This window comes from Echiichthys vipera (genome assembly GCF_963691815.1).
Source record: "Echiichthys vipera genome assembly, chromosome: 15".
NCBI classification, from domain to species: Eukaryota; Metazoa; Chordata; class Actinopteri; order Perciformes; family Trachinidae; genus Echiichthys; species Echiichthys vipera.
In genome coordinates, this window is record NC_139840.1 from 20959589 (window position 1) to 20972498 (window position 12910).

The following is a 12910-nucleotide window of genomic DNA, read 5'->3' on the forward strand; positions in this document are numbered from 1 at the left end:
CAGACCCGAGGCGACCGTTGCTAGGGTCTGTCAGAACGTCAATGCGTAACAGATGATTGGATATTTTCACTGTCAATCACAAAAAAGGTTGAAATCTAAAAATAATAATAATTAAATACGATTATAACCATTACGTGTAGCTTTAACATAACTAACCTAGGCATGTAAAAAAAATGTAAATAAATTACGAGTGCATACAAGGGGGGGGGGGGTGCTAGGATCTGGCAGAATGTCAATGCGTAACAGATGATTGGTTAATTTTACTGTCAATCACACAAAAAGATAAGAATCTTTCAAATTAATAATTGACTTTAATATAAATGTTACATATAACTGTGTCCATTTATCTAGAATGAGAAAAGTAAAAAAAAAAATGTATATGTAAAAAAAAAAAAAACATACATTACGAGTGCTTAAAACGAACTGGGGGTGTTGTGGGAGGAGCTTCCCCCTCAATGATCTTCCAGCACAGCAGCACTGACTGTACACTGCAAGCATGGCCGGGGACAGTGAAACACATCTAAGGGACCGCGATGAGAACACCAACATTATTCGACAACCTTTTCTCATCGGTGTCTCCGGAGGCACCGCCAGTGGCAAGGTTGGCACCCTAGCTAGCTAAATTGACAGTTTTCGCGGATTGTCATGGTTTGATTTTGAGCTAAATCTCGGCAGCCGGGTGCTAGTTGACCGCGTGGCTTCAACGAGGCGACGTTGTGTGTTTTGATTGACAGCTCTATCATCTGTGTAGTCTGCCCTCTCTTCGCTAGCTCTTTATTTGGCACGTTTTTACGCCGCCTGTTCACTTTAAAATTTCCCCTTTTAGCGGCCGTTAGTATGACCGACCACCGCGTCGCGTGCTGTCAGGACACGGTGTTGGACTACACGTAGAGCGCTGCTTCTAGCTCACCTGTTAGCTTCCTAGCTAAATTCCATCACATTAACGTTACCGGCTGTGCAAGCAGACAATAGCCAGTGCTAGCTTTCCTCCAGGCTATCTGAACTAGTTGTAAACATTGCGGACCAAATTACTTTCACGTGTATATTTATTTTGAAATGATGTGTATATCATAAGACAAATATCCGTTGTGTAGCGTAACGGTACATTCATTTATTTTGTTCGAGTGACCTGGAATAACCGCTGACGTTGAATAACGGTAACCTAGATGTGGGTGTAATGAATCACCAAACACGGGGGGCAGTTGGAACTGACACCATAGCAGATTTCTCCATCCACGTCCTTTTGTTCTGTAAAGTAAACGTTAATAAAAATAAAAAATATATATTTTGACCTGGTCGATACGTTTAATGTAACGTTAATATGTAAATAGCGGAGACAAACTTGAACAAAAAACAGCCTTTTATTCTCAAAAACAGAGTTTAGTTTAAATAGATTTGTTTTTTTACATTAACCTATGCGGCAGTGCTAGACTAACGGTAGCGCTGACCTCCTCCTTGTTCCAGTGACGTGGATATTGTCGCAGACGTCATTGTGTTTCTTTGTTATGAACCGGGTGCGTTATTGCTCCCTGCTGCCGGTGTTTCCGAAGACCACACCTCGTGTTATGTGGAGACACGAGTTGATCCGTTAAAGCGAGGCAGTGACACCCACGATCAAGCTGTGCTTACCAAACCAAAGCGTCGAATAGCTTGACTTTTATGGTACTTTACTGTAATAGGTACATCACAGACATGAGGGCTACACTCGCCTCTCTTCCGTCCTTCCAGTTAGCCCCTCCTCCCTACTTTGTCCCAGATATCAGCACATTGGCACCGTGCCAGTGTTTTGCTTCCTGATAGCCCCTCACAAGGGACTGGATGAAGGGTAGATTGTACAGTTTTTTGACGCCAGGCTAAAGCAGTCTTCATTATTAACACTCTTAATGATTTAGTAAGGTTAGTGTACATAGGTTGGATGATGCAATTATATCCTCCTGGTCTGAAAGCACGCCCAGTATAGTGTAGCAGCAAAGCAGATTTGGTGTTTTCATAGGTTTCGCTGATGATGCTTGACTTAAGGATGGATTGGCTCTTCTTGGTAAACACACAATTATTTCTTTGCTCTATCAGTAATGCAAACACAGTTTAGAAGTTGCTTATTTTCTGCATCAACCCACGAGTCATTATTTTCATTAATCGGCTAATAATGACATGTAAATGACAAACAGACATCAATTGGTTAACTCCGAGCAACTGTATTGTAATCAAAAAATATTTTACAGTGAGATGAAATCAAAAAGTGCCAGCTTTTGTAAATGAAATGATTGAGGGGGATATTTAATCATCAGTCAACTAATCAGTTTGTCAATCCAGAGTTTGAGCTTTTAAAATAATCATGTAGATTGCTTCGTTAAATGTCGATGTGGAGTGGATCTTTTGTGTTCAAATGCAGCTTCTCTGAAATTGTTTCATTTGTGTGCGTCGGCGCAAATTCATTGTAGCACAATATTTCATGGACACAAAGGCAACAGAGCTTCGGGCAGCTGGATAATGCCCAGTCAGCACTGGCTATGAGATTCAATTAGTTGGCAAGGTCAGTGGGGACAAACATGGTGGGCCACTGGGCATTTCAACTATGATCGTGTCAGTTGATGTCACACAAAGTGGGAAATTACCCAGCCACCCCTTTTCTTGGTAAATGTAACCGTGGGTATAACATAAGTGTGCAGCCTGTTCTATATGAACCGGTTTTCACTCAGATTTAGGTTGAGGGTTGTGAAAAATACTGGTGTTTTAACCATGCACCCATGTATATTCTTTACATTCATGTATGTAGACCATTAATCCTAGATCACCCCGTTTTTCTCATCTAGTGACGTACTTTTGCTAATGGTCTGTTTCTGCAGTCGTCTGTATGTGCGAAGATCATGGAGCTGCTGGGCCAGAACAAGATCGACCACCACCAGCGGCAGGTGGCGATCCTCAGCCAGGACAGCTTCTACAAAGTGCTAACTCCAGAGCAGAAGGCAAAGGCACTTAAGGGCCAGTTCAACTTTGATCACCCAGGTATGCACACACAGAGTAGATGTTGGCACAGCTTGCACTATATGGGGTATATCACCTCCGCTGGCTTGCAGCAGGCACATGTTTGCTATTCATATCACAGATGTCAGTCAACTCAAAAGGTTTTTTTTAACTAATTAAAACCAGATTCTGAAGTTTCACTCTAAGTTTGTGGTTTTGAAATCCTCCTTGTACCTGACTTTGTTCAAATTTATACTGTTTGAAATCAGATGCATTCATTTGTGGAATTGGTTACAGTTGAGGCTGCTTTAGTGCTGCACATATTAAAAATTTAAGCTTGGATGAGAATAATTTGAATATTCAAAAAAGCAATTTGCCAAGCTGTTTAAAGCAGGCCTGTGTTCAGCAGCACACATTGCTGCCACGTTTGTGATTTCTCCCAGTATGTTTTTGGCAGAAGCATAGACTCCATTTTTGGAGTCTGACTTTGCCCCCTCATGCTTCTGCTTCCTTTCTCAGCTGATTTTAAATCCCCACAGTCAGCAGGCCTTTCTCAGAGGCAGCTGCTTTAAGGCTCATAGACTGAACCCAACACCTGTTACGCGAAAGGGATTCCTGGGTTACCAAATGAGCAGTGCGGGGACTCACGTGTCCATGAGCCAGACCAATCTAGTGTAACTTGGGGAAAGATAGGACATCTGCTGAAGACCCCTGAGTGGTTGCCTTTTGTTGTTTTCAGATGCCTTTGATAATGAGCTGGTGATGCAAACGCTTCGACAGATCCTGCAGGGGAAGACGGTCCAGATTCCAGTGTATGACTTTGTCACTCATTCCAGGTGAGCAACTCTGTCCGTTGAATGTCACAGTTGTCATTTGGCCAGCACCCAGCAGTGTTCCCGTAGAACAGATGCTTGATGTACCATTGCAAGTCATGTTAAACTGGTTCTTCATTAACTTGATTGTGTAATTAGTTTAAATTGGCGAGACACCATGTCTGAATGCAGTCGCTGACGGAGCGAGGAAATCCCTTCTCTGTGTGTTGTTCCAGGAAAGACGAGTTCATTACGGTGTATCCGGCAGATGTGGTCCTGTTTGAGGGCATCCTCATGTTCTACTCGCAGGACATTAGAGACCTGTTCCAGATGAAGCTGTTTGTCGACACAGATCCAGACACACGGCTCTCTCGCAGAGGTGTGTAGCGAGTTTTGTTGATGCACACGAAAAGAGCAGTGTACCCCTAACATTTCATTTTGTTAATGGCTCGTGTTTATAGTTTCCATATTTTTGTGTGATGTCTCTTTCAGTTCTTAGAGACATCGGTGAGCGTGGTAGAGAGCTGGAGCAGGTGCTGGCTCAGTACATCACTTTTGTCAAACCGGCCTTTGAGGAGTTCTGTTTACCAGTAAGTGACGTTCCTATCTTAACAGCATCTGTAGTTATTGCACTAGAGCCCAACTGATACACTGGGATGGTCAACTTTATCTTACAGCTGATATATTTATTGGCTATTAGCCCATGTGATGCAAGAAATTGCAGCATAGAAAGGCCAAAGATATCTTTGAGTTCATTAAGTCCACCAGGGAGTTTGTTTCTTTAACTGAAATGTTTTTGCTCAGTTAACGTCTCGCTCGCAATTCCTGAAAAAACTAATTTAAGGTGTCTAGGTTTTTTCTTTATGTTGTGTCTATTTATTATGAACTATTGGTTTACATGTTTTTGAAAACTCTGGGTCATTAACCATATCTTTTTTCAACTAGACAAAGAAGTATGCAGATGTGATTATTCCACGAGGAGCAGATAACCTTGGTATGGACAAATATTCTACAGTACGCAGACATTGCATTTGTGTTGGTCAGGCTGGGACTAGTTTCTGTTAAAAGGGAATTTCCCAGATTTTACACATGAAAGTCAGTTTACAGATCTTTGTGACGTCTACTGCATATGTGAAGAAAGTTGTATAAAGCTTGTGTGGTCCCTGAGAGAACTTTTCATTGAGCTAAATCTGTGGAGTACACTTAAGTGTTATAATCATCTCTTACTTTTTTCCTGCAGTGGCCATCAACTTGATAGTACAGCACATCCAAGACATTCTGAACGGTGGACCAAGCAAGCGCCACAACGGCTGCACAAACGGCCACACTAGTACTCCACGTCAGCGGCGGACCTCCGAGTCCAGCAGCAGGCCTCATTGACCTCGTCACACCCCTCTTCGCCCCGTGAAGAGGGGTGTGGGAGTTGCGCTGTAAATAATGCCTCTTGGCATCACTGTATTTAAGAGGGGGGGAAAGAAATGCAAAAAGAGTTGAAATGCCTTTTATTAATATGATGACTACTCTTGTTATTAGTTACTTTCAGTGTAATTGTTTAACTTGGGATTTAGATTTTCTTTTTTGTCAGGAGGGTTAAAGAGAAGCTCTTGTTGTTGTGATAAGACCAGGGGTTAAAATTGACCCCATGCATTTCCCTCCCAGATTGCATTTTGTTTTTTATGTATCCCCTGCTGCTCCATGGAAGTTCATGCCGCTAATGAATAAAAGAGGGGAACCCTTTTTTCTTTTTTTGTATGTCTGATAAAACTTGAACCTCTAATGATAGGGGACATACATGTTTCAGTGGGTTCTAAGCGACACGGATTTGGATTAGAAGACAACTTGAAGAAACCAGGATTGCACTCTGTATTTGTACCGACAATCTTGGCAGTGTTTCCAACCCTTCTTTTTCAGTCTAGAAGTTCCCTCAGTGAATTGTTCAGTGTAATGGGTCTGTTTACTACAAAATGTCCACCACAGTGACTCTGAATGATGTCTGCTGCAGCATTAACACACTACATGATTTTTCAGTACTGGTGCAGAATAATGTGAGTTACCAGACCAATGAAGACAAAGGCTGGAAAGCTCAACTGGCTAGTCTTTTACTGCAGTTTAATGTATTGGCTATTGTTACACATTTGGGATGCATTTACCTTTTATTTATTGATGACAATACTAATGGTTTAATGCCTTTCCCAATCAAAATGCATATATACAAGCACTTATTGAGATTTAAATGTGGATATAATTTAGCTATGATAATATTCCCCATTTAGATGATTTTCATATCACACATGACAGAATCAGTCCTGTTACGTAAGATTAAGATATGACATGTATACTCAGGTTGGTAATACTATTTTAATTTGAAATGCCATAAAAAGGTTGATACCTTAATAGTTTAAACACTAGATAAAGGTGTCATAAGGGTGTTCAGTGCCACAGCAATATTAGCTTCCCCGTGTGTGGCCATTCACCAAGTCCCACCGCAATGCCTCTGTAAAGTTGCCTCAGGTTAAGATTTACAGTAAGTATCCATACTAGGACACAGTTTGAAATCTTTAATTTAAGGTTACAATAAAATAAAATGTATCAATTTTGTATTCCACTTGCTGTATTTGTGTATAGTGCAATTGAATGGCTGATTTGTACCAGGAGATTTGTACTGTAGGCTGTGCAGTTGTCTTGGGTTGTTGGTTGATTTGACAAAATGGGACAATTGCTGAATGGTTAATAAACTGCTGCAGCCGAGTGTCCGTGTGTAAAGAGTTTGGTTATTTGTTTGTTAATGGTTTTCTGTGTTCTGTATGCCACACCAATAAGTAGGTCATTCATGTTGTTTTTATACTAGCCACTAGAGGGAGCAGTTGAATAATGCTCCCTTAAAGTGCGGGCGGATATGTGAGTATTCATCTAAAAATGACTGAACGTTACGTCTAATTGTCAACAGCATGGTTATAAAATAACCAATGTATTCATATAAAATTCACCAATCTATTCATTTATTTTTTGTAAGCATGGTGCTCGTGTTCCCGTATTTAATTTCAGCCACTTTATTACTAAAGCAAAGCTGTGCTGCTTAATTTATAAAACAAAACAGCCATAAAAACATCACTATTTTACACTACCTTGTCATGTAGCTAACTGCACCAAAAAAAGTACATTTCCAGCGCCGGAGTGGGATGTGCATAGCCCTTTATATTTGAGCGTCGCTCATTTACGAGGAGCACCTGAAGGCAGCAGGAAATGTCTCGATGGTAACCCTAGATATGAACTCTCGCGAGACTCGTTTCCCGACCACCTATACTAACCGTAACCATTCGAGATCAGTGCCTTATCGTAACCATCTAACCATAACTATTTGAGTTCATTGCCTAACTTTAACCATTTAACCTTAACTATTTGAGGATAACGCATAAATTTAGCCATCTCGCGAGATTTTCACAAATCTTAGGTTACCATCTAGACACGACGGGTGTCAATGGGGAAGCTTCAAGATGGTGGTATGTGTCGCCTCAGCGTGTTTCTGATGTAAACAGTGAGTTCATTTAGCTACATTTGGGTGAATTTTAACCTCTCCTTTTGTCATATACATGGCAGAAATTTGGGCTCCAGTTTAAAGCCACTCTGGAGAATGTGACCAATGTGAGGCCTTTGGGCGACGACTTCCGCTGGTTTCTGAAGGTAACGTTGAGCAGGCTAACTTGACATGTTAGTGTATCATCTTATTTACCTCTCTTTGTTGGATAATGGTCCAATCTCCAACCTGTCAACGAAATAAGGGACCACATGTACACAGTGGTGGAAAGTAACTAAGTACATTTATTCAACTACTGTATTTTAAAGTACTTTGTACTTGAGTAATTCCATTTTTATGCATCTTTATACTTCTACTCCACTACTACAAATCTTGTACTTTTTATGCAGCTACATTTATTTGGCAACTTTACTAGTTACTTCACAGATTCAGATTATTAAAAAACAAAAATATTACCAACAAACAAAATAGGCTATATTGGGATAGATTAAGCTACACAGCAGTCTAAAAAGTAAATAAAATTAGCCCCACCTTTATCAGCTGCAACATTAGATATTTACATTAATCCATCAATAATTATAATCCAATAATATATTATACTAAGTTATAAATACTTTTACTCTTTGTACAATAATTACGTTACAACATTCTGAATGCAGGACTTTAACTTGTAACAGAGTATTTCTACAGTGTGGTATTACTACTTTTACTTAAGTGAAAGAGTACTTGTTCCACCACTGCATGCACACTATGTAAATGTTAATATGTTGACACATTGTCTATTCAGCACTGCCACTTTCTTTCTTTCTTTCTTTCTTTCTTTCTTTCTTTCTTTCTTTCTCACTCACATGAGCAATACTTTTGTCCCACCCCCGATGTAGCTGAAGTGTGGAAACTGTGGAGAGATCCCAGATAAATGGCAGTATGTAACGCTAGTGGTAAGGACATTAATGTATATATTTGTATATATTTCCATACAGTTTTGCACACATTTTCAAGCCTGTTTTTTTTGTTTGTTTTTTTAAAACTATTCCACAGGAGAGTGTGCCACTAAAAGGAGGCAGAGGCAGTGCCAGCATGGTGCAGAAGTGTAAACTTTGTTCCAGGGAAAATTCAATTGGTACGACCTAACCATTTGACTCACTTTATATTTTTCTCAGGTGGAAGTTTAATTTAAATTAAACCGTTTCCTTTACAGATATCCTGGGAGACACGATCAAACCTTATAATGTAAGTAAACCTATAAACATACACATCACCAGCCTGTTTTCATGTAACCAGGAGGCTTGTTTTATCTCCCTTTAACACGTGTAGAAAATGTCACATTGACCAATATTGATTCTTCTTTAACACTGTGTTTCTCTCTCTCTGTATGGTGCTGTATGTTTATTGGGTTAAAGGCAGATGACAGCGAAAGATTCAAGACGATGGTGCAGTTTGAGTGTCGAGGTCTGGAGCCCATTGACTTCCAACCTCAGGTGAGACTCTTTGAACAGACGTGTTTTACAGTGTGTGAAGCGTGGGGCCTTTTTCCTCAGCAGTCATTTTAACTAGCAGGGAAAGCACAGTTGATACTAATGACAGTGTGAGCCAGCATGTGTAATACCAGGAGCCTGAATCAGCTAAATGAAATTCAGCCAGCATTGGTTTTATTATTTAAACGTTTGCTTTTTCAACTGGGACAAGTTCAAAAGTCTTTAACTTGCAAAACACACTGGCCCTCATTTACCAAACGAACGCACGGCAGAAAAACATGCGTACGACCATTTCCTGGCAAACTTCGGCATTTATCAATTTGGACGTGAGCGGGAGCTACGATCAAATCTCACGTCTGGTCTGAGGTCGTGTACGCACATTTGAGCCTGTGGATTTGCGGTGCAGCACAGCAAAACCTGTCTGAAAATAATGAACAAACCTCAGCTGTCATTATTATAAGCAGTCACATATTAAGAACAGATCAAAACAGATTCTTAAAACGAATAAAAAAAAAAAAAATTGTGGTTGGAGCAAGTGATTGTACTCATGTGCGTCTGAAGGCACCATCCATGAATGATTACGCATTCATCAATCGCCAAAACTACCACTCGATAAATGTACAGGTGATTTGTGATGCCAAGCTATCGCTTTTAAACGTGGCGGTCAGGTGGCCAGGGGGAACACACACACGATTCTTTTATATTTCAAAACAGCTCGGCTCCAGCCCCCCGCGACCCAACATTGAATGAATGAATGTGTTGGCGCGTGGCTGCAGCAAGACGCACTGCAGAGCCAAAGTCATCTCCTCGGTTCGTGGCTACCCTCGATAAATTGCATTAAATCAAACAAGTTATCAGATGATTAACATCTTGGTATGGTTCTTCTAGGTGACAAAGGTATCCTCTAACGGTATACCTAATAACCCGCTACAGAGCAAGAGCGCAGGTGTAGTGCCGTATTCAGCACCCCTGCCGTGAAATGCACTCCCTCGCATCACCCCCTCGGTGATATTCTGGATCAGAAGGCTGTTGTTTCGACCTATAGGAGTAGCTTATATACAGCTAACTCACAACAGTCAGAACATTGGTTACTTACAGTCTTAAAACTATTTTAAAGAGTTTAAAATCACAAACTTGGGTAATAGCGAACACAAAACAACACCTTTTTGTATGTTCTGTGGAAATATACTGCAGCCATAATTACAAAATAAAATAAATGGATTTTTTGAGCAAGTTGAATGTATTTTTCTTAGCGTTTCCTAAATATAATCCCAGCTTTTCTTGCAATTAAAAGGTTCAAAAGTGTGTGCTTTTAATCAGGTTACCTGTATATAAACTACTCCTATAGGTGGAAACAACAGCCTTCTGATCCAGAATATCACCTATAATCCGAGGGGGTGCATTTCACGGCACAACACCTGTCCAACAGTGCGCACAGGCGCACACGGGACTCAGTGGAGCGCTACTTCGGGTTGACTGCCTCCGTTATTCTTTTCCATACAGAGTTTTTATGGCCCCTTTTATTCCACTCTTAAGACTGACAAAAAGCACATCTTTATTTTGCTCCATCTCGGATGTCAGGATGCCGATCTGTGTGTCAGAAAAGTTTCTTTTCTTCACAGTGTTTCTTCTCTCCATGTTTGAGCTCAGTGGGCGAGGCCTCCAAACCAGGAATATTTAAGGGCGTAACATGTTAATGACGATCGAATTCAGCCACAGAATTTATCAAGGCCCGCTCATTCGTACGCTGAGATTGGTCTGATACGAATGTTTCATAAATCACACGTGGGTCCTGTCCTACGACCAATTCTGCGCTAAGATCTGCGCCCGTTTTCACGCAAGATTGATAAATGAGGGCCAATATCTGCATTCGATTTAGTGGGGTACATCTCCCTGGTCTTAAGCCTGCTGGAGTAGCGTTATGGTGCGCCTGAACTGGATAAAATCTCATTAGATAACCCTGTGCTTCTTGCTGAGATACGATATTTACTGTAGAGTCTATGCACCGATCAAATACCACATAATTTAGCCAAGAAATAATCTTCTTTAAAGTAGTTAATTTATGTCATGTTTCAGTTTTGACTGACAAACTAGACAATAAAAGAACAGGATTTTTTTAATGTTTTACTCAGGGTTTAACCTGGGCCAGGCCAAACGGCAATTCTAGCATATCGCATCCATACAGGGTTAGTAGTATACAGGTGTTAAATGCACTGGTACCGGATCATCATCAGCCAATACGCAAGTTTAGGTATCGGAAAGTAAACAAAGGGAACATCTCTTATGATTTGGCACTATTAATAAAACTGAATTGAATTGAATTGAAATTAATGATTGATTGATTTAATTGATGGTTTACTTAAAGGCAGGATATGTGGGATTTGTTGGTTGCGGTTTTTGAACCCAACAGTCAACATTGGCCCCTCCTCCACAGCTCATCAAAAGTTAGGGTGTCCGCCAGAGGTTAAAATCCAACCCCAGTCCTCGCCATATTTGTTGGGTGGGTTTTCGGTGTTGTGTCTGCCATTTTCATAGCTCCGTGTTGGACACATGCTCCCCGCAGTTAATCTTTGGTGCTTACGATCTGGCACCTAACGCTCCGTTTTTATAGAAGTTGATTCCCACAAAGTCCAAAACACAGCAAAATAAGATCATACACATATAGAGTAGGGCAGGGTTTCTGTAAAAACAGAAAACGCCGTCACTTCTAGCGGGTTATAATTGATTGAGAGGGATTATTTTTGTATGAGTCTACTCTATGCATTGGGTTCATTTTTAGGAAAGTCATACTCGTGGCTTTAAGATAACAAACCATTAAAAGGACAATATCATATTATAATGTGACTTTTCTCAATTTCCAATGAAACCCACTCCAGGCGGGCTTTGCTGCACAAGGAGCAGAGTCTGGAACACAGTTTCCCGAAATCAACCTGCAAGAAAAAGTAAGTGCAGTGAGAACACTTTTGGATCAGTTATTTGTGTTGAGTTAAATTCCAGTTGTTTGTAAACGGGCTCTTTAAATCATTTGTGTTTCTGCTTCGGTCACCGATTATGACTTTCAATAATCCCATCTGTGTTGACAGAATGTGACAGCCCCTTTTTATCTGTGCAACTCGACGAACCTTTTGTTTTTGTAAATTGCAGGACTGGACAGACTACGATGAGAAAGTCAAGGAGTCGGTGGGAATATATGAGGTCACACACCAGTTCATCAAGTGCTGATTTCATCGTGTGGCGAGCCTCCGAGGTGGGCGAATGAACACTACAGCTAAACATCCTCAGGCCTCTTTGCTGGCATCGAGGATGCGTTGGATGCTGATGTGGTGAGGTTGATGATGGACAGGAACAGGTGTGGATTGATACCACAGGTTTTCCATACAAGTCTTGGATTAATCAACATGCTCAAGCCTTTTATTTTTCACTCCCTCAATAAAAATTGAAAAGTGACAATTTTGACTTGCGTTCTTTTCTATGAACATTTGAGCGTCACTTTAAATGGTCAGTTGGCATGAACTGGAACACTGTTATAGCAGAAACAACCTGTGAGACAACAATGAAAGCCCAGAACAAACTATTAAAGCGGCGGAAACTGAAATATCTAACTGGACACAAGAAAAGATGGCCCACTTCGCAAATATCAAATGAAGAGCAACAAGTGTTGATTGGAAAGAAATGCAGGTTACTGTGAACCAAGGAACCAAGCTCAACTGGGGTCGGATGTTTAATTTTGGTGTTCAGAGAGAAAAACAAAACTTGTGCACCTCGTCTTCGCTTTTGCAGGGGTGTACCAAAGCGTTTATTGAAACTGAAACGGTGGCGCGTTGAACCCAGTGTTGATTAGACAGGCACATTGCCTTTTTAATATCACAAGTTTGCGTAAACGTCGCAGCTGGTTGGGTGATGCCTGACACACCTACAAAACGGGAGAAAACACGCCTCAGAACCGGTTGCACACTTTGCACTATATTTGGAGGCAACGTATCGTTCAACCCGGAAACTGTAACAACACAGTGCAAACTGTTTTCAGATTGAATATGCCCCAGGCTGGACCTTATTTATTAGTTATGTTTTATGTTATTCAATCATTTAGTTGGTTACTGTGACCACGTCTGACATGGGCTGTT

At 40.8% G+C, this 12910-nt stretch overlaps 2 protein-coding genes across 2 annotated transcripts; both read left to right on the plus strand.

The window, feature by feature from the left end:
- The first annotated feature begins 487 nt into the window (after window positions 1–487).
- Window positions 488–5990, plus strand: uck2b (uridine-cytidine kinase 2b). Its single transcript, XM_083928954.1, has 7 exons — window positions 488–601; window positions 2847–3006; window positions 3704–3800; window positions 4013–4155; window positions 4269–4366; window positions 4722–4770; window positions 5017–5990. The coding sequence occupies exons 1-7, from the start codon at window positions 497–499 to the stop codon at window positions 5154–5156; spliced, it is 792 nt and encodes a 263-aa protein (XP_083785080.1). The 5' UTR covers window positions 488–496; the 3' UTR covers window positions 5157–5990.
- Window positions 5991–7256: 1266 nt separating this feature from the next.
- Window positions 7257–12236, plus strand: czib (CXXC motif containing zinc binding protein). The gene is made up of 8 exons (XM_083928061.1): window positions 7257–7276; window positions 7374–7457; window positions 8193–8249; window positions 8350–8431; window positions 8510–8541; window positions 8712–8789; window positions 11663–11728; window positions 11931–12236. The coding sequence occupies exons 1-8, from the start codon at window positions 7271–7273 to the stop codon at window positions 12006–12008; spliced, it is 483 nt and encodes a 160-aa protein (XP_083784187.1). The 5' UTR covers window positions 7257–7270; the 3' UTR covers window positions 12009–12236.
- The last annotated feature ends 674 nt before the right edge of the window (window positions 12237–12910 follow it).

Bases quoted from the DNA above. Each gene is read 5' to 3' on its own strand.
- uck2b (XM_083928954.1), top strand. From the start codon at position 497: ATGGCCGGGGACAGTGAAACACATCTAAGGGACCGCGATGAGAACACC. The intron at 3,801-4,012 runs GTGAGCAACTCT...GTGTTGTTCCAG, and splicing joins GACTTTGTCACTCATTCCAG to GAAAGACGAGTTCATTACGG. The intron at 4,156-4,268 runs GTGTGTAGCGAG...TGTCTCTTTCAG, and splicing joins CACACGGCTCTCTCGCAGAG to TTCTTAGAGACATCGGTGAG.
- czib (XM_083928061.1), top strand. The intron at 8,542-8,711 runs GTAAGTAAACCT...ATTGGGTTAAAG, and splicing joins ACACGATCAAACCTTATAAT to GCAGATGACAGCGAAAGATT. The intron at 11,729-11,930 runs GTAAGTGCAGTG...TGTAAATTGCAG, and splicing joins AAATCAACCTGCAAGAAAAA to GACTGGACAGACTACGATGA.